Raw genomic sequence first — 22,470 nt, 5'->3', positions numbered from 1 at the left:
TGAAATTCTTTCTGGTCATTACTCCGGCCTCCCTCTGCCATGACACACAGGCTGGCTTAACTCTTCTTGAATACTCTGATTTTCCCTGAATAAGACCCTAACAGAAAAAGTCTCCAGGTATTTACTCTGCGGTTATAGAATGTATTTGTGTGTAAGTGCATCCGTACACAGGGAATAACTAATTCTCTGTTGTCTTGCTACATGTGCATCCTCTAAATCACTGCTTTATCCCCACTGACATGACTAACTTTGAGATACAAAGCATGGACAGCCCAAACAGTTTAGAAGACTTTCTTCAGTAGATTAAGATTGGTGGTACGCTAACGATATTTCTCTGAATTTTGTAAAGAAAGGATGTTTGATGATCTGTAGGCAGATCAATCATTTTTATTTTTATTATTGTTTGATCTGTGTGTTATTTTTACAGGTACTATGAATTAATGTAAGCATTCTGTCACTGGAGACATAGACCAACAATGTAAGAATAATGCTTCTGAATTAGCCTTTTTTTCTGAAATGTAAATTTAGTTGTAGCCATACTGTACAATCAGCAAAGAATGATTTTTGGCGATGACAGCCTAACAATATTTTTTTAAAAGTTCAGCAACATGCCTCAGCAGAGAGCAAATTATCACAGAAATCACTTAAATGTCATCAATAATGTTTCAAAATGGGATGTCATCTTCACAAACTTTTTCATCACACTGCCCAAAGCTGTCTTGCTTCCCTGTGCAAAGCACATCTACTGTGTTTAATATGAGCTACCTGCATTTTACAACTATATTCTACAGGTGTAAATGATTTCACAAAATGCAAGACCCTATACAAGTAAGAGATGTTGAATGCATCTGGAAAGAGCAACTTCACTGCAACCTGTGTTTTCCATAAAAAAAGAAAGGTGTTGAAACTGCAAATTCTCCTGCTACACACAAGCTGATATCTATATCCTCATTCAGACAAAACCACACAGACCTTTTGCCTAGAGGCTTGATTCCAAGAATATCTGAAACATCTGAAAAACCCAGGAGAAGCCCAGCATTTGATGTCCCTTCATAAGTGTGGGTGAAACCATCATAGGATCCTTACTTTTTCCTTTCATTTTCTAGTATCCTGAATAAATCTTTGAAGTATTGGGGAACACGGACAATCACATTTTCTGAAGGATCTATATCTTTGAGCTCAGGATAGAGTCTGGTGTCAATCACCTTCTTGATGTATCCCAGCCAGTCAAACTGCAATGACAAAGAGAAGGCTGGTTAAAGCAGATTATGAAGAGAGATGGTTTATTAACTAAGTTGCACCTGTGAGACTAATGGTTTCAAAGATTTACTTACTAAAAATCCAGAAATTATTGCACTTTGTCATCACATGTGTTTTCAAACCTCAGTAAAGTCATAACTATATTTAAAAGAACATATATTGTAATTGAGTACGCACATTCCTAGCGATATTCCTTTAACATGCTGCTCTGTATATTAAAGGCAATTTTAATTATATAGGTCAGATGCTAAAAGAATAATTTTGCAATTATCCTCAACCAACCTGTGGAATCATGGCGCTAAGCTCTGATATGTTCATTTTATTGTACATCACCTCACTTGTGCGATTTTCATATGGAATCATGATCTGGGGGAAAAAAAAAAACCAAACATCAAAACAAGGATTATCTTGCAGGGACCTGCTCTTACATCATTACTGTCCATCATAATCCCAGTGCAGAAATATCTCACCACCTGTTTTCCAAGCATTCATGGCATTAACTTCCCTCTCTGAGGATGGCATTTAACCAGGAGAAATGGAACACAGTTCATTGTCAGTTTAACTCATTACTGGGGAATTTAATGAGCTGCATGTCTTCTTTGAACATATTGGACCAATTTTTACTCTGATTATACTAAGGAAATGCATGTTGATTCATAAGAGATAAAAGCACACCTAGACCATTAATACTTATTCATCCCATCATGTCAGATAGAAGCCAGCTCCAAACTATATGGCTTAAAAGGTCAAATCTGAAATAGGTATGCTGGAAGTGCATCTCATCTCTTGGATTTGAACACGTTCTTGCTATGGCCTGACTCCGTGTGAGGGAAGAGCCAGATACACACAAGTTTCTCCTTATTTTACCCCACCATCCTGATTTCCATAGCAGGAAACCTGGGTATATAGGCCAGACATGAATTAAAGCATTCTCCAGCCAGGACTCTCATCCGGGTGACCCAGAGGAGCCAGACCTCAGGATCCTCTGTAGTGTCACAGTCGAAGGACAGAGCAAAAGAATTCCTAAATAGAAAACAAGTCCTTTCATAACTGACAAGGGACATTCAGATTCCAGGATGGCAGTATGGTTCATAACAGAAAAACAAACCAAGTACAAGATATAGCTCAAAATTTTCTCAGGGTTCAAGAGGAACAAGAATTCCTGATGGCAATTCCAGCCCTGCTCTAAGGTAAATCCTATATAACAGGCTGTACACTGTGCAATTTAAAGAGGACAGAGATTGACGCCAGACTAACCAGACAGCTGGCAGTTCTCCAATCAAAATTCTCCAGTAAGGGTCTGCGGTTTTACTATTGCTCAAGCCACACAGAAAAAAAATTATTTTCTTCTCCCTTTCTGCAAATTTCATTTATCTGACAAATCTTTAAACTCTTCTTGAACCCGTTTGCTCCCTTCCTCCCAAAACTTTCCCTCTTCCTCCAGTAATTCAAACCTAATTGAAATCTTCCTTGTACACAAGCAGCTCTCTCGAAGCATGCCACTCCTTCCTATATCCAAAGTATCCTCCCTTTATTCTTGCTGTCTCCCCCTGAGTGCACAAGTTCTCCGTTATATACTTTCACTTAAAATGAATGCAGAGGAACACAGGATACAGTAAAAGCCTAAGTAACAAACAGGACTATCTCCTTTTGAAATCATGGTAAAATGTTTACATAAATCATTATGCTCATTAGGAATTATGCAACAATCCATGTCCCTGGATTCATGCCTAATATCTGGATACATATTAGGAGGATTGTTCACACTAAAGGGAAATTAGGTAACCATGAGCAAATATGGCTTGTTGCACTAGGGAATGCATTACTGATCCTGAGGGTTGTTACATGATCCATGTCATCTTCTACGGCAACTTCACCTATGTACTTTGTGGATTAAAGCTCTGCAAGACATTCATTAAGTAAAGCATTAGAGCTACCAGAGGTAGCGATGCTGCTTCTTATCACACCACTGATAAACAGAAGAAACATTTTCTGTTTTTCAAGTCTACTGGGTCACAATGAAGTATCTTCTCATTAGTCCACCCACATTAGGTATCTGAAGCTGAACATTGGGCTTTATTTAGAGGTTTGACAAAATTTCATCTCTTCCAGCAGAGAGATGGAAACACTGATTTACTACTATTGTGGATGGCCCTCAATTCTCCACACACACCCCATTAAGAAGCATCACTGCCTTTCCTCCTGTAGACTGCAACAGCAGAGCCCAGGGAAAAGTCACCTGCTGCATCACCTGCCCCGTGCAACAGGCTTCTCTGTTAACAGGAGACCCAGCATTTCCTAGGGGACAGCTGCTTTCCTTGGCGATAGGAAGAAATACTCAGCTCGGCTGGCAGTTCTGCAAATCAGGGTCAAGTTTGTAGCCCTAACTTTTGGTGTTTTCCAGCATCGAGGCTAACTCTTCTCTCTAGCTTTAGAAGAAGTGGAAACGATAATGGACTTGCAGCTCCCGGGAGCAGGATTCCTGTGCTGGCCATACTGAAACAGGGATACGGGGAAGCAGAAACACTCTTTCAGCTTCCAACAGTCTTAATGCATAAATTAAACTCCACAAGAGGGGAAAAATGTCGCCAAGTAAATCAGTCAGAACCAAGTACCAGATTTAAATCTGCTTAGCTTTCCTAAAGTCACTGGGTCCCTTTAAAACTCATGGAGTTTCTCATCCCCTCTCCCAGAGTGCCCCAGGAAAGCAGCTCAGGAGCTAACTGCGGTGCTGCTGTAACCAGCACCCTCTCATTACCAAACGCCAATATCCCACCTCAGTCTTGCACTGCTTTTAGACTGTTCTGCAGAGCACCAGCCTAGTCTGCTTCCTGAATACATGGTAATGTATTCTCAACATAGCTGCACAGCAGGGACTCAAATTCTGCCCAAGTTCAAAATTACAGAATCATAGAATCAAAGAATCATTTAGGTTGGAAGAGACCTTTTAGATCATTGAGTCTAACTGTAAGCCTAACACTGCCAAGTCCACCACTAAACCATGTCCCTAAGTTTCACATCTACATGTCCTTTAAATACCCCCAGGGATGGTGACTCCACCACTTCCCTGGGCAGCCTGTTCCAATGCTTGACAACCCTTTTGGTGAAGAAATTGTTCCTAATATCCACCCTAAACCTCCCCTGGAGCAACTTGAGGCCATTTCCTCTCATCCCATGACTTGTTCCTTGGGAGAAGAGACCGATCCCCACCTCACTACACCCTCCTTTCAGGTAGTTGTAGGGATCGATAAGGTCTCCCCTCAGCCTCCTTTTCTCCAGGCTAAACCCCAGTTCCTTCAGCCGTTCCTCATAGGACTTGTGCTCCAGGCCCCTCTCCACGTTCATTGCTCTTTTTTGGACACGCTCCAGCACCTCAAGGTCTTTCTTGTCGTGAGGGGCCCAAAACTGAACACAGGATTCGAGGTGCAGCCTCACCAGTGCCGAGTACAGGTCGCTTCCCTGCTCCTGCTGCCCATGCTACTTCTGATACAGGCCAGGGTTTTTTTTGTAAAAGCTAGCTTCAACCCCACATTAGATTACCAACCTCAGCTATTTTAACTTCCAGTCTTAGAACCGACTTCATATCAGATTCAGCTCGTGAAGCGTTTGCGCCCAGCAGCACTGCTGTATCAACCATGAACTGCAAAAAGGCATCTCGGTACTGTAAACAAAGAAAAAGAGTGAAATCACATCGGATTTGCTCTTGAGCACAGCTGTAGCAGTAGACCAGAAATGCCCAGTTATAGCAAGGAGTATAATACTTTGGACTTTCATGCCCTAGCAACCAAAATTGTGCCTTCCTTACCTTGAATGCCTGCTGTCATCAAGGAAAAAAAGGATAACACTGTAAACGTACTGTGCTTGACAGACAGAGATACCTACTGTGGTTCACAAAGTATATATCTCAGGAAATGCAAGTGACACTTCTGGATTAGACTGACAACACTTACAGCTCTTACAATGGGATTAGACAATGTGTGCGAGTGTACACCAATATTTTACACCAATTCATACAGTAATCAGAGCAGGACTGAAGAAGCACCTGTATACAAGTGCAAGCTTAGCAGCTGAGAAGATAGGGAGATAAAGGGATGCTCCACTGAGCTCTCTCCTCTATTCCTGCCACGGCACTGCAACACGTGTACCTGCCACAGTGCTCTGCTCTGCTCTCCCCAGGCTATCCTAATAAAGCACATTTTAGTCTCAGTGTGTATACACAAATTTTAGCAGAGTACACTGTATGTAATGATAGTGCAGTGATTTCTGTGCTACACCCCCCCCCCCCCCCAGCATAATCCTTCAGAGATTTTGGAAGGATCATCAGATTGCTCCTCATCAACTTGTACCAACCCGCAGTCCAAGAAAGGCAAAAACATACCCCAACGCATTTCCACCTTAAAACTTTAAGTAGATACAAGCCTTTGTATCCTGGCATCATCTGGTCTGATAGATGCGGCTAAAATACTGACTAACCTCTCAGGGAACTCAAAAGGGAAGCTTGTGGTAGTGGTGCTTGTAGTGGTGGTGTTTTCTGATAGAAGATACCCTGAAAAATCCAAATCCAAGCAAACCACAACCTTTTCTTAGTTTGGAACTCAACAAAACAAAACAAACAATGAAAAAAACTGAGGGGAGAAATGGTCACTCTGATTTCCAGTTAATAGTACTTACAGATTTGGCTTCTGTGGTGTTTTCTAGGTAATCCTCTCGAGATGCAAGAGAGAGGCTTGCTTGGTCGAGCTGTTAAAAATAACAAGCAGCAGCATTTAATAGGCAAATTCATCAGAATGCAAAGGCAGCCCTATAAGCAACCTTTGAAGGGTTCAAGTTTTTCTGGCCATTATGGTAGACGTGTGTAAATATCTAATACATAATACCCTGCACCAGCCTGAGTTCCACAGGATTTCAAAACAACAGAAAAATGCTATACTGTGCTGACAGACATTACCTAAATCACATTACTGTGATCTAGGGAGCCTCAGATGTCCCCTGCAATATCTGAGCCACCTACTACAGCAAAGAATCACCTACGTGATTTCTGTGTTTCTGGCTCCATTAGCGAGTAGGTAATGCAATAGGACTGGGTCTACAGGACCAAACAGGTGGTGCTGACGGCCAGTCCAAACATATTTCAGGGGCACAAGAGTCAGCCTGAGACAAACGCTAGTCTAGTGTGCGGACCAAATGCCCATTAGGCGCTGGAGCACGTTAGCTGCTGTGTATCTGGAAAGCATTGCTAGCCGCCTTTGACTGAAATTGAGGTTACATTTTTAACCTTCACCCTAGACCAGCACTGAGTGCTGTATTTGTCTTTTTGAACAGATGTACTGAAACAGCTGGATACCAGCCGCAGAAATGATTGCATGCATGCACGGGAAATTGTTATGCCTCCAGTACATCAGCTAAAGATGTCTGGTAGGTTCAGGTGGATCTTTGACTTTCACTTATCTTTTTGATCTAAATTTGTTGGCCTACATTCACTCTAATATTGGAATAAGGTCCTCAAAGTAATTTCTAAACCAGTCCTGAAATTTCATTGAGACCTGCGCTTAGTCTTTTGAGGAAAGGACTACACGGGAGTATTTGCATATAGTTTCAAGTTCCTAGCCAGAAAAAAACTTACAGTGCAGCATAGATCTTAAAATTACTACTGGAAACTGAGATTTCCCAAAACACTTAACGTGATCAGGTTAGGTTAAGGTATGGAAGCCGAAGCTGAAAATATGATTCAGCCAGCTTCTAAACTGAGTAAGATACTGACTGGAGCAGAAACAACAGTTTCGATATTCTAAAATTATTATTCTGATGCTGTATTTGTTTTTAAAAAGCAAGTCTAGTGAAGAGAGAGTGTATTTATTCACACAACTTCACTTAAGTCTTTTTTAATCTAAGTCCCGCACCACTGATATTTCACATTTTGTACATTTATAAAAATGACCTAAATAAATACAACTTAGAATCTAAAATGAATGAGTAAATGTCATCTTTTCCTCTACTGGCTGATGTTCTCAACCTTTAAAATATACCATAAACAAATAAAGCAAACCATCCACTAAAAGGAGAGTAGCTGTAATGCTTAGTGCAACTCTGATTCTTTGAAAAACAGTATCACTTTCTTTTTTCAGCATATTGAAGCAAAAAGAATATACTCTTATGCTTTGCATATGTGTGTCCTGGTAATAGTTAACTTCAGATGATTTGGCCTATTTCAATTATGTGACTGTTGCGTGAATTGCTCATCCAAATTTTCCTGGCTTAAGAGTTAGATCTGACAACCCATTAAAACCAAGAGAGCACAAATATGAGAAACAAACAAAAAAAAATAACTTCTTCAGCCCTCAAGAAAAAAAGATCATGTTGAATGTTGAACAAAGTTTCTACTTTTTTCTGATCCATTCATGATTTTGCAACGCTGAACAAAAAGAATTTTGCAATAGAGCCGTTTTCACAAGCAGATTGAAATACACCATGATACATCTGCACCCCTGGGAATTTGTTAAAACACGGACAAAGTAGAATACTGGCTGATGTATTCTGCAGATCAAGTTCTTAATCAAATTAAAAACAACAGAATACCCTATGGAATAATATGTTATTCATAGTCTGTAGTGCTTCAGTTATTTAGATACCTAATTCTCAGGTGCCACTAAGCATACTGAGTGAAGACACTGCTAGGCATCATTCGTTGCCAATAGGCCAGCAATAAGGATGTAACTGCCCAGCCCTTTGCTGACAGGTGACTTGCACTGAAATATTATGACAGGAAATATCTAAATATCTCTCCTGATTCTACTGTTTTAGTTCTTTTAAACAAATCTCCAGACAAAGCAATCCTGACAGGGTCTGAACAGCATCTTAGCAGAATGACATCTTTAATAGAGCAAACTGTTGATCTGCTGTTGACTATTCAGGAAAATGTCCTCGAGATGGGGAAAAGTTACCCTTCAATTTTATACCAGTTAAATGCCTCAGTCAAAAGTCATTTTAAAGAACTGTCTCAGAATCCACATCCACTCCAGTATGACCACAGTTAACTGTTGCTTGATCCCTAAATACAGTGTATTCATGGCTACATTCCTACAGCTGGCCAAGATGCTAGCAACATAAGGATCATAGATCCTATTTTGCTGTGATGAATGGCATCATAACTTTCTTCTTTGTCCCTTTTCTCTTGCCTTCATAAACTATTTTCTTGTAGCTGGGGAGGGCTGGTCTACGCTGGCTCCTCATCTCTACTTCTTAAACAACAATGCATTTGGCCCAGACACTCAGTCTTGCCATGGTGACATCTCACAGTAATACAATTCTCTCCGGAGTTCTTCAGACTACAGTGAGGCAACATTTCTTGGGTCTTTTTCTCACTAATCTAAATTGTTGTGTAATGCCATGCACTGTTAACAAACTGGTAATGCTTTGGTCCAAAAGCAATAGCATTTCAGCAAAAAGGTAAATTCTGTGCTTCAGGCTTAGAAGTGTTTGGGATACATCTGTGTTGTAAGGTGCTGTATAAGCACAAGATAATGTGTTGCCATCTCAAGAAAAATAGCTCAAGCTCAAAATATCTGCTACTGATGCACCATTTCTCATCTTCCCACACAAAAAACATTCTTCGTGCAACTGATGAGCCACAAGCAGCACCCAGAACACCCCTAGGACTAGATATCCACCTCTCATTTTCATGCACATAAACCCTGGACATTGCTCCACTGGGAACATATTTTACCCTTTTTTGCCATTTGAAAGGAGAAAATATCCTGTACAGAAATATTTTTCAATAGCATGTGGTTCCCAGCGGCTTCTACATTCCTATAAATTGGCACCTATGTACATCTGTAAGTCAGTAGATGATAGCAACAATAATCAAGTGCAAACCTGTGGCATGTAAACATGCTTTTAAAAAAATGAGACCACAAAATACCATGCAAAGTAACCCATTAGATATGCTATATGGTACCTTCATGATATACCGATTGGAGATTTTGTCATCAGCAGCCACATATAAACGGATGAAGACAGAGTTACTGTATTGACCACGAAGAGTTGCCAAGGTTTGGACTAAGCTAAACCTCCTTTCTGACCACAGCCCTTCAGGTCCAATGTTGGATTCCAGCACAGGCCAGCGGAAAGGTGAATGCCTCAGTATACTTAACAGGGGCTTCACGTCGGCTTTTTCGATTTTATCTGAAACGTCAAAGTATGACAACAATTACATTCCAGAGAATTCAAATCCAGCAGCAGCCACGTGAGACACAAAGATTTATTGGCGTTGACCATTTTCTAGGCAAGACAAAACACAATAGTTGAAAGCCAAAGCCTCTGCTCTGCCTGTGAGCACAGGAGCGCGGGAGTCCAACCTAGTTTATCTGCATCAAGTATAAGAGGTAAATCAATGCCTTTCGAAAAAGGCAAGGGCTGGAATCAAGTCAATTAAAAAAACATTCCTCGCTTAGGAACTAGCATAGAAACTTCACTGTTTCTGAGAGGGGGTTATTGTACATAATCAAAGGCAGAGGGGTCAGCATCTCAGCACGGAGGCTGCAGGGCAGGCTGTCTCAGTTGCTGACAGTCAGTCTCAGGCCACGCTGGAAGAAAAGTGCACAGGAAAAAAAGCCTGAAAGAGCCAGAAGGACAAAGGGCACTTTGAAGGACAAAATCCACTCCCTCCCAACTCATCTTTCACCCGTGCAGCTATTTACAGCTAGTGATGTGTCCAAACCCAGCGTACATCACCTTACAGCAACATTTAGAAGCTCAGGAAAAGCACTCCGCAAAGGTGGCTATAGGGCTCTGCATCCAAACTTGCTTGACGTGCAGATAACTCGAAGCTAAAGAGTCCAGGGCTGTCTATACCCAGCCCTGTGGAAGTGTTTTGATTAAATGGATTTGGAGAAAGGTAGAAGGTGCTGAGCAAAAGGCTCTTGAAAGTGTCAGTATGAGAATTTCATCAGAGGGCTCCTCTGATTTCCCAGGCACTACCCCCACACCCCTGGGGCACGGTTTTGGCATCCTTTTGCACCAATAAATATTCCTTCACAGTTCCCTGACAAGCAGAGGTAAGTCAGTAAGACTGACTTCTTGTGCCTTGGTGTACCATAGTCTTGATAGCCAGCTTCAGAAATGGGTAGATGACCCTCTGCATTCAATTGAATCTAAATCAGCGAAACCTGTGCATCTGCACAAAGCTTCACAGAGCTCAGCACTCAGCAAAAAAGCCTGCCTTTTTAAGCATAGTAACACATACGTGTCCCTCTCAAATCAGGCCGCTTACTTACTCTCATTCATGCAGGATGCATAAAGGGTCTTGGCTTTCTGTACAGCTTCACTGTCTCGTCTTTTGCTGATGGGTTTCTCAAGCAATGCTGAAAAGACAAATGAAATTTTTTTTCAATACATCAGAAAACGTAGGAACTGTCTGTTTGCCTGTCTCAGCACTTGCTTTAATCATAGCATTTGTTTAATTAAGGATGAGGTTCCACATGTATTTTCTTAAGCACTAACACAGACATAATTGCACTTTTTTCGATCCACAACAGAGAAGGATTTTTTTTTTTTAATTTACTTTTAAGAGGACTGATTTAAAGCCAGTTGACAGATGCTGCTTATTACTCGTCCTCACAAACAGCCACCCTCAGCAAACTGAGGGGACAGGGAATCGCGGGGCGAGGGTGGGAACCAGTGCACAGGGCAGGGAGTCAGGAATTCCTTCAGGTGGCTCAGCCTCTGGTGCTGGTACATTATGAAACTGGGGTATAACGGAGGAGGTGGCAGGATCCCAGGAGCAAGACTGCTGGTGTTCACTCTTGCCAGCTCTGCTGCTGAAAGCAAGCAGCAGAGAACTGCCCCGTTGTCTGTCAAACGCACACAATCTCAGTCTTGTAAATGACACGGAAGGCCAAGTGTCCAACTACTACGTGAGAAGCTGCACTATATAGCTCCCTCATACTATAGGTGTCAACCTCCTTGGTGCCTGAAAGCCAAACCAGTTTTTCTAAGCTGTCATCTCTCTACATTCCTGGCATTCCTCACATTATGTCGTGGAAGTGAACTAGCATGAAAAGCGCATCTGAATCTCAGCAGTCCACTCTCAGCTGCCTCGAGCCATTTTATCCAAGTTGTAAATCAGCCATGATGCAGCTGCAGATGCACACATTATGGCTAAATGCAGAGGCAGCTTAGCTTCAGGGAGATCTATCAGCTCAGGTGCAGCACAGCACGAGCATTTCCACGGCCGAGAGAAGCAGGGTAGTACTTAAGCACAGCACAGAAGTGGGGCTAGCAAACCCTGTTGGACCTCACCCGGTTTTGTAAGACCCAAACAGGTCCTGCACAGCGTTACCTAATTGTTACTGGGACCACTGGAGAGAGTGGTTTTGCTGGAACTATCCCAAGTGCCTCCTGTGGTATGCTCAGCCAGAGCTAAAAAGCCTTGAAAAATTCCAGAGTGCCTCCTGTGTACCATACTCCCCAGTGCTCTGGGTTTCAAACGAGCAAAGGCCCTGCGCTGAGAAGCACGTCCTGCGCAAAAGGGGGAACAAACTGCAACACAAGAGTCCCAGTGACCTGCCAAAGCAGAAGATCACTGGGACTTCATAACACCAGCCATGGCAAAGCCAAACCGCTTCCACCCGGGACTGAATCAGGTGTCGATGCAACGCTATTCTCCTCTGCCAGCGCCGGTGGGGTGAGGCAGAGGACCAAAGAGGTGGTGGTGCTGCCATCCAAAACAGCACCCTCCTGCAAACGGGCGGCAGTGGCTCGCTTTCCAGCCCCTGCCCTTTCCAGCAGCTCGCCAGAGTCCCCTCGCCAGGGTCCCCTCTCCTGGGAGGCTCAAGTCCAGCTGGGTCGTACGACTGGATTCTGTAGCTGAGAACAGTCTGGTTTGTGCTGCGCCGCTGCGTTTCAGGGGCTCACGGCCGGAGGTAGGGTTCGAAGACACTGATTTCCTGGGATTTCCCTAGCACCTTGAAGAACTTGCCATGCCGCACCTCTCAGATATATCGTACTGCTGACCTCAAACTCTTTAGTAGTCAAAGAATACCCTAGTGATGAGTAGATGCCACTTGTTCTCTCCCTCCAATCCCTATTCTCCTTAAAAACAAACAAACAAAACAAACAAACAAAAACCCAACCCATTTGCTTGGATCCTTGAGAGACCTAATGAGATCATTCCCTTTTAGTTATAAATAAGATTTTCCCTAAAAGTACTGCTGGACAGGACTGCCAATAGCTTTGGTTTCAAATCCTCAAATTGTTAATATTTCTCGTCTTGTTAAATACAATATAATGCCAATCATTGACACGTATCTTCAGCGTGCACGGTTCTTAGCAGAATAATCAGACCTGTTCATGTTTTAAGAATGGCATTTTTGGAGAAAAAAAAACCCCACAACTATAAATGAAACCTCCATAAAAGTAAGGATGAAAAAATACACTCCTATTAAAGCCATTGCAATAACTTCTGTTCCTTGCCAGTGAGCTGCACAGCCATGAAATTTTGAAGCTAATAAAATTCAATGGCTAAAGCCCAGCTAAAGCTCAGGAGAGATACAGAGGATGAAAGCTAATAAAATAAAATCAACTCTAGGAATACACCTGCATAAAACCCTGTTAAAATCAGACTTGGTGTTTTCCCATCAAACCATCTCGTTATGCGGCAGAACGAAGCTGTAACACTCCCTGCACTATTGCAAAGAATGAGGTCGGGTAGACGCTACCGATTTGCTCAGCATTCATTTATGAAGAAAATTCTTGGTTCTAATGATGTAAAATCCAGTGATCAAACATGAAAGCCTTAATAAGATGGTTGAATCCTGTGGACCCTGAAATAGGGGACAGGATCCATGAGTGCTCTTTAGGCTACAGAGGTTCCTCAGCCTTAGCCTTAAGCTTTCAGAAAGATTTAGAAGCTCAGAGCTGGAGCACTGACCACATCCACTTGATTTCTGCATTAGCTAGCGTAAAATCCAAACACAAGGTTTAGAAATTTGCTTCTTATTTAACTCACAAATACATATGGATTTTACACGTCCTTGAATATTTAAATTCTTCTTAAAGAAGAGTAAGAAAAGGCAAGAAGCCATGCATACTAATCAAAAATATGGGTAATCAATTAGTCTATCTACAGGTTGCTGTATCCATGGAAAGAAAGTCACTACGGTGATTGAAATCAATGCAGACACATCGAGCTATTTTTTAAATTAGTGATGGCAGGTACTGCGAGTAGCCTGGCCACAGCAGCAGGCTGCGACAGCCCCCCTCCTACCCGGGTACATCCAGTTGTGGGGGTCGGCGCTGAGCTCCGCAGCGCAGCGGCACTCCATCTCGTGACGTGCGACATGGCATTTCGGGCTCTGGTCTGCGCTAGGGGAAATGCCAGCCGGTGACCCACGGAGAGCAAATCCAGCCCCTCTGAAAAAATTCAACTCCTAACTATAGCTGGCTGGGAAGACTGTCTTTCCACCTTGAAAAATTGTAATGGTTCCAGGCACTTTCTGTTTGGACACCAGGACGAAAGCAAAACCTGTAAGGTCTTCCAAGGAGTAGGAAGAGAAGGAGCACCGCCGGTCTGGTGGTGTTCAGCCTCAGGAGATGCCCACAGACCTGCTGTGCAGTTCCTGCTCTGCCTTTCCAAGGACCTGCTCTCACCCCTCACGAGGAGATTGTGAGTATTTGTACCAATCCACTGAGAAGTCCAGTCTAGTAGGCTTTTCTGAAGTCCAGTAGCCGGAATTAAAAACTGTGGCCAAGTTAGGGAGACCAGGGTTACCAGCATTTTGATTAAAGCAGCTCGCTCAACACTGAGAAGGACATTGAGTTTGTTCTTGCAGCTTTCTTGGTTTTTTTAAACACAGTTTTCTTGTTTCAAAATGAAAAGCTCCAATTCCCTAAAGCAATCTTTCATTTTAGGACTCCAAACATTAACTGAATTCAACTTGAATCTATAGACAGTTTCAATAGACCAAAAAAATAATCCTTTACCACATTAATTGACTGTGAAAGATATTTTATCCATCTTTGATCAGCACCTTTTAGCTTCATCTTTAAATAAGAATTTTTAGGAACAAATAGCTTTAACCAGACTAGGAAACACACAGCACTCCAATGATATTGAAAAAAACAACCCTTGAAACAATAGTTCATTTGTTAGCTCCCAGTTAAATGTTACAGTGCTAGAGATGGAAGAGGGATCTAGCTGCTGAGATTAAAAAACCCCTACAATATAAGCTGATTTACAACCGTCTGAAAGAGCACAGAAACATTATTAACAGCAACCACAATTTAACACCTTATTGCTACTACTGATTTACAACAGTAGGCTGCCGCAAATGCGAAGCGGATCATCATAGCCAAAAATCACCGGGACAAGCAAAGTGAACCAGCATAGCTTAAGCCACCTTGAATATGAAGTCTGCGATCATGTTTCCCTAGCCAGATATAAATACGCGTTTGAATGGCTGTTCTAGCAAAGCAGTTCTTCAGTCATGTCTTTTACTTCCTTCACTTTCAAATTAATTCCAAAGTCATTTTCTTCAGGGTAAAAGGGATCTTGGCCTGCACTCCTGATCTCAGCACCTCGTTGTTCCTGTTTCCGTCTGCATGGGAAGCCCAGATGCACGATTTATGTTTCCCTTCATACAAAACTTACTTATGGCAAGTGTCAAAACCTAATGGTAATTCTGCTCTGCAGCACCGAAATAACGTAACTCATCTCAATTAGCAACTACCACTTGCACAGTCAGAAACTGGCTAAAGGCGTTCACGATACCCTAAACTTTCGGAGGCTGCAAATTGCTTCATCATTCATTTTCCTCTACCAAGGGGCCGAGGGCAGGGAGGTTCCCACTGCAAATCAAAGTTCTTGTACTTCTGGCAGCCCAGGTCGGGCGGGTTTGCATCGTTGCTCTCCCTGGCTCTTGTACAAAACACAAAAGGCTCAGCCCCGCCAACAAAAACCACTCCATAGCTGGGAACGATCCTCGGTTGTCCGAATTGTAGATGCTCGGATAGATGGTCAAGGAAAGAAAGCCACAGCTGGGGGCGGGGGGGGGAACTGGGGTTGGGAAGGGAAGGAAGGAGGTTTGTACCGAGTCGCCTTCAGACAGTTCTTTTCCAGGGCAAGAGGGCTAAAAAAGGCCAGCTTCCTGCGGTTCACTGCCCTACAGTAAATAGCAATCATCTGCTGTTAAAAGTGAGAGCAAGGCTCTTTACAAAGTAAGCTCTGCTAGGGTGTCTGGGTGTTTATTTAACTGCATGCTATTCTGAAGCTGCTAAGGATAGTCTTGTGGCTAAGTGTTACCTTTAACCTTACTTTCCAATTCTAGCCCTTGTTGACTTTCCAGCCTACTGTCTTACACAGCTTCACGTTGGTTTTCAACCACCGTATTTTATTTATGGCACTGAAAAGTCCTGCACCTTTCCCTCTTCTGACTCGGAGTGCATGAAAAAGGGATTGCACAGCCAGATTTGCAGAGAAAAGAAACATGCGTACCACTTATTCCGATTAGAGATACTGATTCAATTTATCAGTGTCCTGATCTACAGACTGTATATATTCTGTATGCTATCAGACAGTTTTCTACATATACAGTTGAGTTGTGTTCCTGAGAGACACTATGTGATTTGCTAAGCTTATTTCTTATTCTAGAGAGAAAAATAAAGTTTTCTCTGTACTTTCCATCCTAGATATGGAGAATACATTGTGCTAGTAAAGATTGTAGCAAATTTTGTCCATTCATTTTTGTCCTTATCCTTTTACAAACATTTGCTGTATGTGGAAAATACAAACTGAAGTGTTTGCACAGTGATATCTGATGATGATCTGAAATATATTATAATGCTTTGTATCTTGAAGAAAAACAACTGCATGTGCAGATATCCCAGTGGGAATATGCTCGGACTTTAAACAGAAAAAAAAAAAAAAAAGCTATACAATGACCCCAAGGGGACATCCCATTTCCTGGAAAGTTGTAACCCTGGAAGAGTGAAAAGCTAGAAGCGGACAAGTAATTCAGCATGAATTCCCAGGGCAATGCTAGAGCAAGCAGCAGTCTTGGACTGCAAAACCAGAGGTGTATCAAAGCGGGGAGGTGATCTTACTGTTGTACGCAGGCTGGTAAGACAGACTGGAACATTACCTGCCCTTCAGCTCTCCGTATTTTAACAACAACGTTGGACAGCTGGACAGGGTGCAGAAAAACATCACAACCATTTGGGTTTTTCTCTGGGTGGAGCGGCTTGAGAAATAGAAGCGGGGGGGAAGCGATGCAGTGAAGGAGCATGATTTGTCTCACAAGAGATGGTGGAAGGGTGATGGGATTACAGCATGAAAGTACTCCACCGTTAGAAAATGCTTGGTGCTAAAGGGGTCTTTAGTCTATTGAAAAAAGGCACGAAGAAAGCCAACAGTTGGAAGATGAAGACAAATTCAGCAGTGACAGTGATTAACCACTGGAGCCAAGCAACCAGAGGAGATAGTGGCTTCTCTGCCCCTTAACATCTTCAAGACTTGATGCTTTTTGGGAAGATAAGCTTTAGCCCAATGTGAATTATGTTTTATCCCAGTGGAAGCTACTGAGCTGCATTACCTGGGTAATGTAATTGTCTGCGATACAAGAAAGGTCATAGAAGATAATCTAATGGTTAGTCCTGGCATTGCACTCTATACATTTAGGATAAGGATCTCAAAGCACTCTTAGACATGCGGGACCAAGGAGATATGGCCATTATCCATTGTTGCAGATAAGGAAAGTGAGCCACAGAGGATTAATTCCTCCTTATCTAACTCCTGTCAGAGTCCTACTGATGGGAACAGTGCTCCTTTATGAGCATAAACTTGCTGAACTTGATCCAAACACTCAAGGAGCTTGATCCTTTGGAGATGGCGAATGGCCCTCAGTCCCTTTAACATCAGTGACAGTGGGAGTTGCTCAGCATTGCCCAGATGATGCTCTGTACTACAACTGAAAGCAACTTGTAATGCACTGTTTTCAGGAGCAGATCCAGAAAGCGGCCCAAGGGCTTCTCAGAAACCCATGCCTACTCGTTCACTGGGCCAAAGGCAGAAGACGCGCTCTCCTCAGCCATGTCCACAGCAGGGCCCTATCAACAACAACAGCGTGCTCTCCCTTTGGTTTGGGTAGAAGGAGCTACCAACCAGATATTTGTTCCATATTGCATGTTTACGAGCTTTAGTTTCTTAGACCAAAATGCAGGAACTCTGCTTGTGGAAAGGGAGTTTCTCTGCAAATACCTGATGACAGAGAAAGTAGATTTCTCTTTCAATTCTTGAGCTACAGAGGTCAGGTTTCTAAACTGATGAGAAGAATAATTAAAAGAGCTGTTCACCCATCTCCAGCTATCAGTCACAAGCTTTGTTTCCTTCCTGGGTTAGCACTACTATGTGCTACCTCTGTGAAGAGGCAAAACCCAAGTTATCTTTTGGAAATTTGCAGGAGATCCTTGATGCCAGCAGCAGGATGTTTTAAGGATGTCCTGTCAGAAATTTCAGCTTAAAAGTAGAGAAAAATGTACTCAAACCTCGGTTTGGGTTTGGCAATCAAACCAGACCAAACACACAACACTTGTATGCAGAACATCATTGCCTGAGGTCCCTAAGCCATAAGATAATTATGATTAATCTAGTCTTCAAGAATGTCTAACCTTTAAAATCCCATATTTTCTTCACAGTAAAGAGCTATGGCAAAAGAGGTCCTGAAAAGCAACCGTAAGCCCTAAAAAACAGGTAGCCAGCTGCACTTGTACCACTAAGGGTATCTAAGGACTCCAATGGTGTCATGAAGGTACTGCTCTTTCTTCAAACTCCCAGTGCACTGGATTTAAGAAGTCAAGTTCAGTACAGTTCACGGAGCAATGATTTGGCCAGGATGCCAAAGGGCACAGAAAAAAAAAAACTTCAGAACCACGTTGCTGTTACGGAAATCACAGCTAGACAAATATACAGTCTTAATTACAGTAATGTGAGCTTACATGTTCCAAAAATGATTATTTCAGAACGGTTTGGGGTCAGCTGACATTCATTTAGAGTATCTGGTTTCCAATTCCATTTTTTCAGAGCCCGAAGTTAAGCGAAGGAGTTCTGGCAGTGGTAAGTTTTATGGATGAAGGCCTATGAGGGGCACAATGTTCCACCTCAAAATAAAAGCACTGGCCACAGCATCTAAAATTATACACAAGACTCTTGTGATCACTTGACCAATGGTAACTTCCCTGTCTTGCTATGTGAAAATCTCAATTTAACAGACTGCGACACAACCAGCCCGGGTTACAAGATCGTCAAAGAAGAAAATCTGATATATATGTTTTTATTCTCATCAGTTTGGAAACCTGACCCCTACAGCTGGAAAGGGGTATAGAGGGGAGGGTGAAGAATTTATATATATATGTGTGTGTGTGTATATATATATATTTATGTATGTTCAAAAAGGAAGTGACAGACTTAACTGACATATTTCAAAGCTATACATGTTTCTTGGGAACAAGACAAGTACAAGTCAAGACAAGATTATTCTTAGAATTAAATCTGTTCTCTCAGAGCACTGTCCTGAAAATGAGATGGACATGGTTTGCTGTAGGATACAACATTTAATGTTTCAGTACAACTTTATCCCTCTTAGCAGGTTTATTAGCACAGGTCAAACTCCCACACTAATGCTCCTGCCCAGCTTCTGTTTCCGAGCTGCTTTGCATCTGGAAGTGTCGGAAGAAGAGCAGAGCAAGGTCTCGCCTGCCTGGAAAACACCACGGAGACAAACCTCAGTGGAGGGTGCAGAAGCCTACTTACAGCTCTCTTCTGACACCAGTGTAAGCCAACTTCAAATATATAATTTCAAGGCCTGATTAAATTCCTCTAAGCCTTTAAAACACAAGTTCTTCTGAGAATTTCTCTTGCTATGCAACTTTAGTGTACAGTACAACCCATTTCCTCTATTAACAATTGATAGCAATATTTGGTTTTTGAGGCTTCCCTAAAATTCAACTAACCTAAATTTATTTATTTTTGTAAACTACAAGTTCTGCTAATTGTTCTGCAGTGCTTCTTGCTAGTTCAGGTGTCTGGTGCACAGTCCAAAATGTCCAGTCTAGAGTCTTTATCCCCACCAGACACTTTACAAAAAGTTAGCTGCAAATGATTGGTTTTTAAATAAAAGGTTGTTTCCAGGATTCCAAAATAAGAAAATACACTGTTTAAAGATGCCATTTTCACTCCCTTGCAACTAAAAAGACAAACAATGAAAACTTCTCACCACTGCAGTTAAATAATTTTTTAAAATACCAGCACCTTACTGACATTAAGGCTTTTCTTCCTTTTTTTTTTTTCTTGGTGGCTGTAAATATTGCTCAGTTTCAGACGACTGGAAGGGAAGCAGTCAGAGCCTAATGCACTATAAAAATTATTTAAATGCATTTTATAAACACCTATTTTGAATTTCTAATGCATTATGGTCCAGATCTCTCTACTGTTTGCTAAATATATATATGGAAAAACAAACTAGCATCAAAGGCTTGCAAAAATCTTTCTCCATATACTTAAAACTATCCTTGCCTAAATAAAGCTTTTCCCTTTGAGTCCAAAATAAAATAAAATAGCAAGTCAATACACTTTTCTGGTGCTTATAATGTAGTTTTTAAATTTTACCAAAGTATATATTATTTCCACTTTCACGTATTTTGTGTTCCCTCCTTAATCAGCCTTCCGCTGCTTCCTTACCTGTTCTCTCAGTGCCCCATTGTAAATAGTCAGGTCACCAGAATCATCGTACTGGAGTACTTGACTCGAAATAATCACTCCAAGCAACTTTCACAAAGGCAAACTCCTTGTTCACGCAGGAATATGAAATCATACAAGTACAAGACACAACTCAGATTGTCCTACCACCTGCCATATTATATATTCCCACCTCCTTGGAAGGCAGAAGCATCCAGGATGCCAGTGAGGAGGTATTGGTCCCTTTTGCAGGGCCTTACATTGGTTTACACAGCCTCAGATATACCTTAAATATAACAGTTTCTGTATTTTCAAACAATTAAAAAAAAAAAAAACACAACAAAAAACAAACCCAAAACTACCAGTATATTCTACAGCTGCAGGAGCTCATTCCTCAGAATTATCTTTGTGGAGCTGATGCCTTAATCTAGGCCTGCCTTGTTTTGATAAACTGTGTCTCCCCCACCCCTAGTTTTATTTTGTGGGTTTGGGGGGAGAAGGCAGTTTGGTTGGTTGGTTGGTTTTTTTAAAAAAGGCATTTAATGATGATCAACACACCATTAATCAATTCAGGCAAACGTGTTTCGTATTTGATACAATTAATGTCCATCAGCCTATATAGCGTCCATCTCACCACGGTTAGACTAGTGACTCTTGAAAATAACCAGCCCATCATTATTAATTCTTCTGACATTCTGATAGAACATTTAATCATTATAAATTAATTTTGCATTAATGAGGCTGTAATTAATATGCATTTCCACAGGAATTTATGAAGATTTAGTAATTAATTCATCCATATAGGTTCTAATTCCCAAGGAACATAAATCAAGTAAATCGAACAAATGTTCCCAAACACCAATTTTGTTGTGTGAAAGGATGCTGTATTTACACAAATAAACCCAACTAATATACTGACATTTTAGGGTTCCCCCTCACCCCTTGGAAGAAATTCCGCAACCCTTTTCTTGAATATCCATTTTGGCAGTTTGGGAGTTCTCATGGAAATGGCATTCAAACAGCTGTGCTTACATAAATGCTTCCTAATTCTGCTCAGTGCCCCGATATACAGCACATTTCCTAAATGACAGTGCTGTTTGTTTCCAGTTTCAGCATTTTATAAATTCTCTGAGTTTGTATATGAAAAGATAGGCACATCATGTGAGTGCCTCCAAAAGTCAACTAACACAACTGTACGTAAACTGTAACAAAACCAAAAATCATCTTATGGAATGCGAGAGCCTCTGTTCATAAATCTAATTTCAATAATAAATCTTAATCTTTTAAGCAATAATCCCTCCTCCCCTGCCCCTCTAGCCTCCCAGTATTATGCTGCAGGGGATATCACATTTCATTATATTTGGCACGAGAGTTTAAACTGCATTTAAACCAGAAGACTGCAAGATCCCCAATTGTTCCAGTGTAGGTGGACCTCCATACTAACTGGAAGCATTAAGCTTTACTCCATTATATTAATACTTTCAACACGTACTTGCATAATTTTTTTTGTTAGTCAGTGCTATGGGTTTGTGTGGCGGGGGTTTTGGTAGCAGGAGACGGGGCTGCAGGGCCGGCTCCTGTGAGAAGCTGCTAGAAGCTTCCTCAGCAATAAGCAGGACCCACCTCTGGCCCAGGCCGAGCCCATCAGGGACAGTGGTAACACCTGTGGAGGACAGATTTAAGAGGGGAAACCTGCAGTGAGTAGGGGACTGGAATGTGAGAGGAACCCCTCTGTGGGTGCTGAGGTCAGTGAGGAAGGAGGGGAGGAGGTGTGCTGGAGGAGGGGATGCCCCCCCCCCAGCCTGTGAGGGGAGTGGAGGCCCCCCAAGATGGCCGTGACTCCGTGGGAAAGCCCACGCTGGAGCAGTCTGTGCCTGAAGGACTGCAGCCTGCGGAAAGGACTCACGTTGGAGAAGTTTGTGAAGGGCTGTCTCCCGTGGGAGGGACCCCACGGTGGGGCAGGGGACAAGTGAGGAGGAGTCCTCCTCCCCCCGGAGGAGGAAGGAGCAGCAGAGATGAGGTGTGAGGAACCGACCCCAGCCCCGTCCCCTGTTCCTCTGGGGAGAGAGAACCGGGAGCGGGGCTGAGGCGGGAGGGCTGGCTGTTCTCCGGTTTGGTTTTACTTCCTAATATCCTCGTTTTGATTTGATCGGTAGTAAGTTAAATCGATTTTGTTTCTTCCCCAAGTTGAGCCTGTCTTTTGCCCATGACCACAAGTGGGGAGTGATCTCTCCCTGCCCTTGTCCCGACCCACGAGCCTGCCTTTATATTTTCTCCTCACCCCACCGTGTTCGAGGGTGTCAGTGAGTGAGCAGCTGCGTGGTGCTTTATTACCGGCTGGGCTGAAACCACGACAGTCAGAAAACGGGAGATCAGATGTCACGGATTGCTATGCCTTCCAAGGTATGAATCCTCTTTCTGCAAAATTACCAGTCCAAAGTACAGTCATACGGCAATTTTGAAATTCAGTATCTGCAGATATGAAC

At 42.4% G+C, this 22,470-nt stretch overlaps 1 protein-coding gene across 1 annotated transcript in view; it reads right to left on the bottom strand.

Annotated features, from left to right (window-relative positions):
- Positions 1-22,470, bottom strand: part of PHEX (phosphate regulating endopeptidase homolog, X-linked) — a 95,816-nt gene that overhangs the window by 61,180 nt on the left and 12,166 nt on the right. Inside the window, exons 4-9 of the mRNA XM_010571276.1 lie at positions 10,533-10,619; positions 9,215-9,441; positions 5,932-6,000; positions 4,805-4,921; positions 1,543-1,626; positions 1,087-1,232 (exon numbers count right to left, since the gene is read on the bottom strand). Of these exons, the coding sequence (XP_010569578.1) occupies positions 1,087-1,232; positions 1,543-1,626; positions 4,805-4,921; positions 5,932-6,000; positions 9,215-9,441; positions 10,533-10,619 (730 nt within the window). The remainder of the gene's footprint in view (positions 1-1,086; positions 1,233-1,542; positions 1,627-4,804; positions 4,922-5,931; positions 6,001-9,214; positions 9,442-10,532; positions 10,620-22,470) is intronic.

The sequence above is a fragment of the Haliaeetus leucocephalus genome, unplaced genomic scaffold, assembly GCF_000737465.1.
Source record: "Haliaeetus leucocephalus isolate CR32 unplaced genomic scaffold, Haliaeetus_leucocephalus-4.0 Scaffold317, whole genome shotgun sequence".
In the NCBI taxonomy this organism is placed as follows: Eukaryota; Metazoa; Chordata; class Aves; order Accipitriformes; family Accipitridae; genus Haliaeetus; species Haliaeetus leucocephalus.
This window is presented reverse-complemented; position numbering and strand designations above follow the sequence as displayed.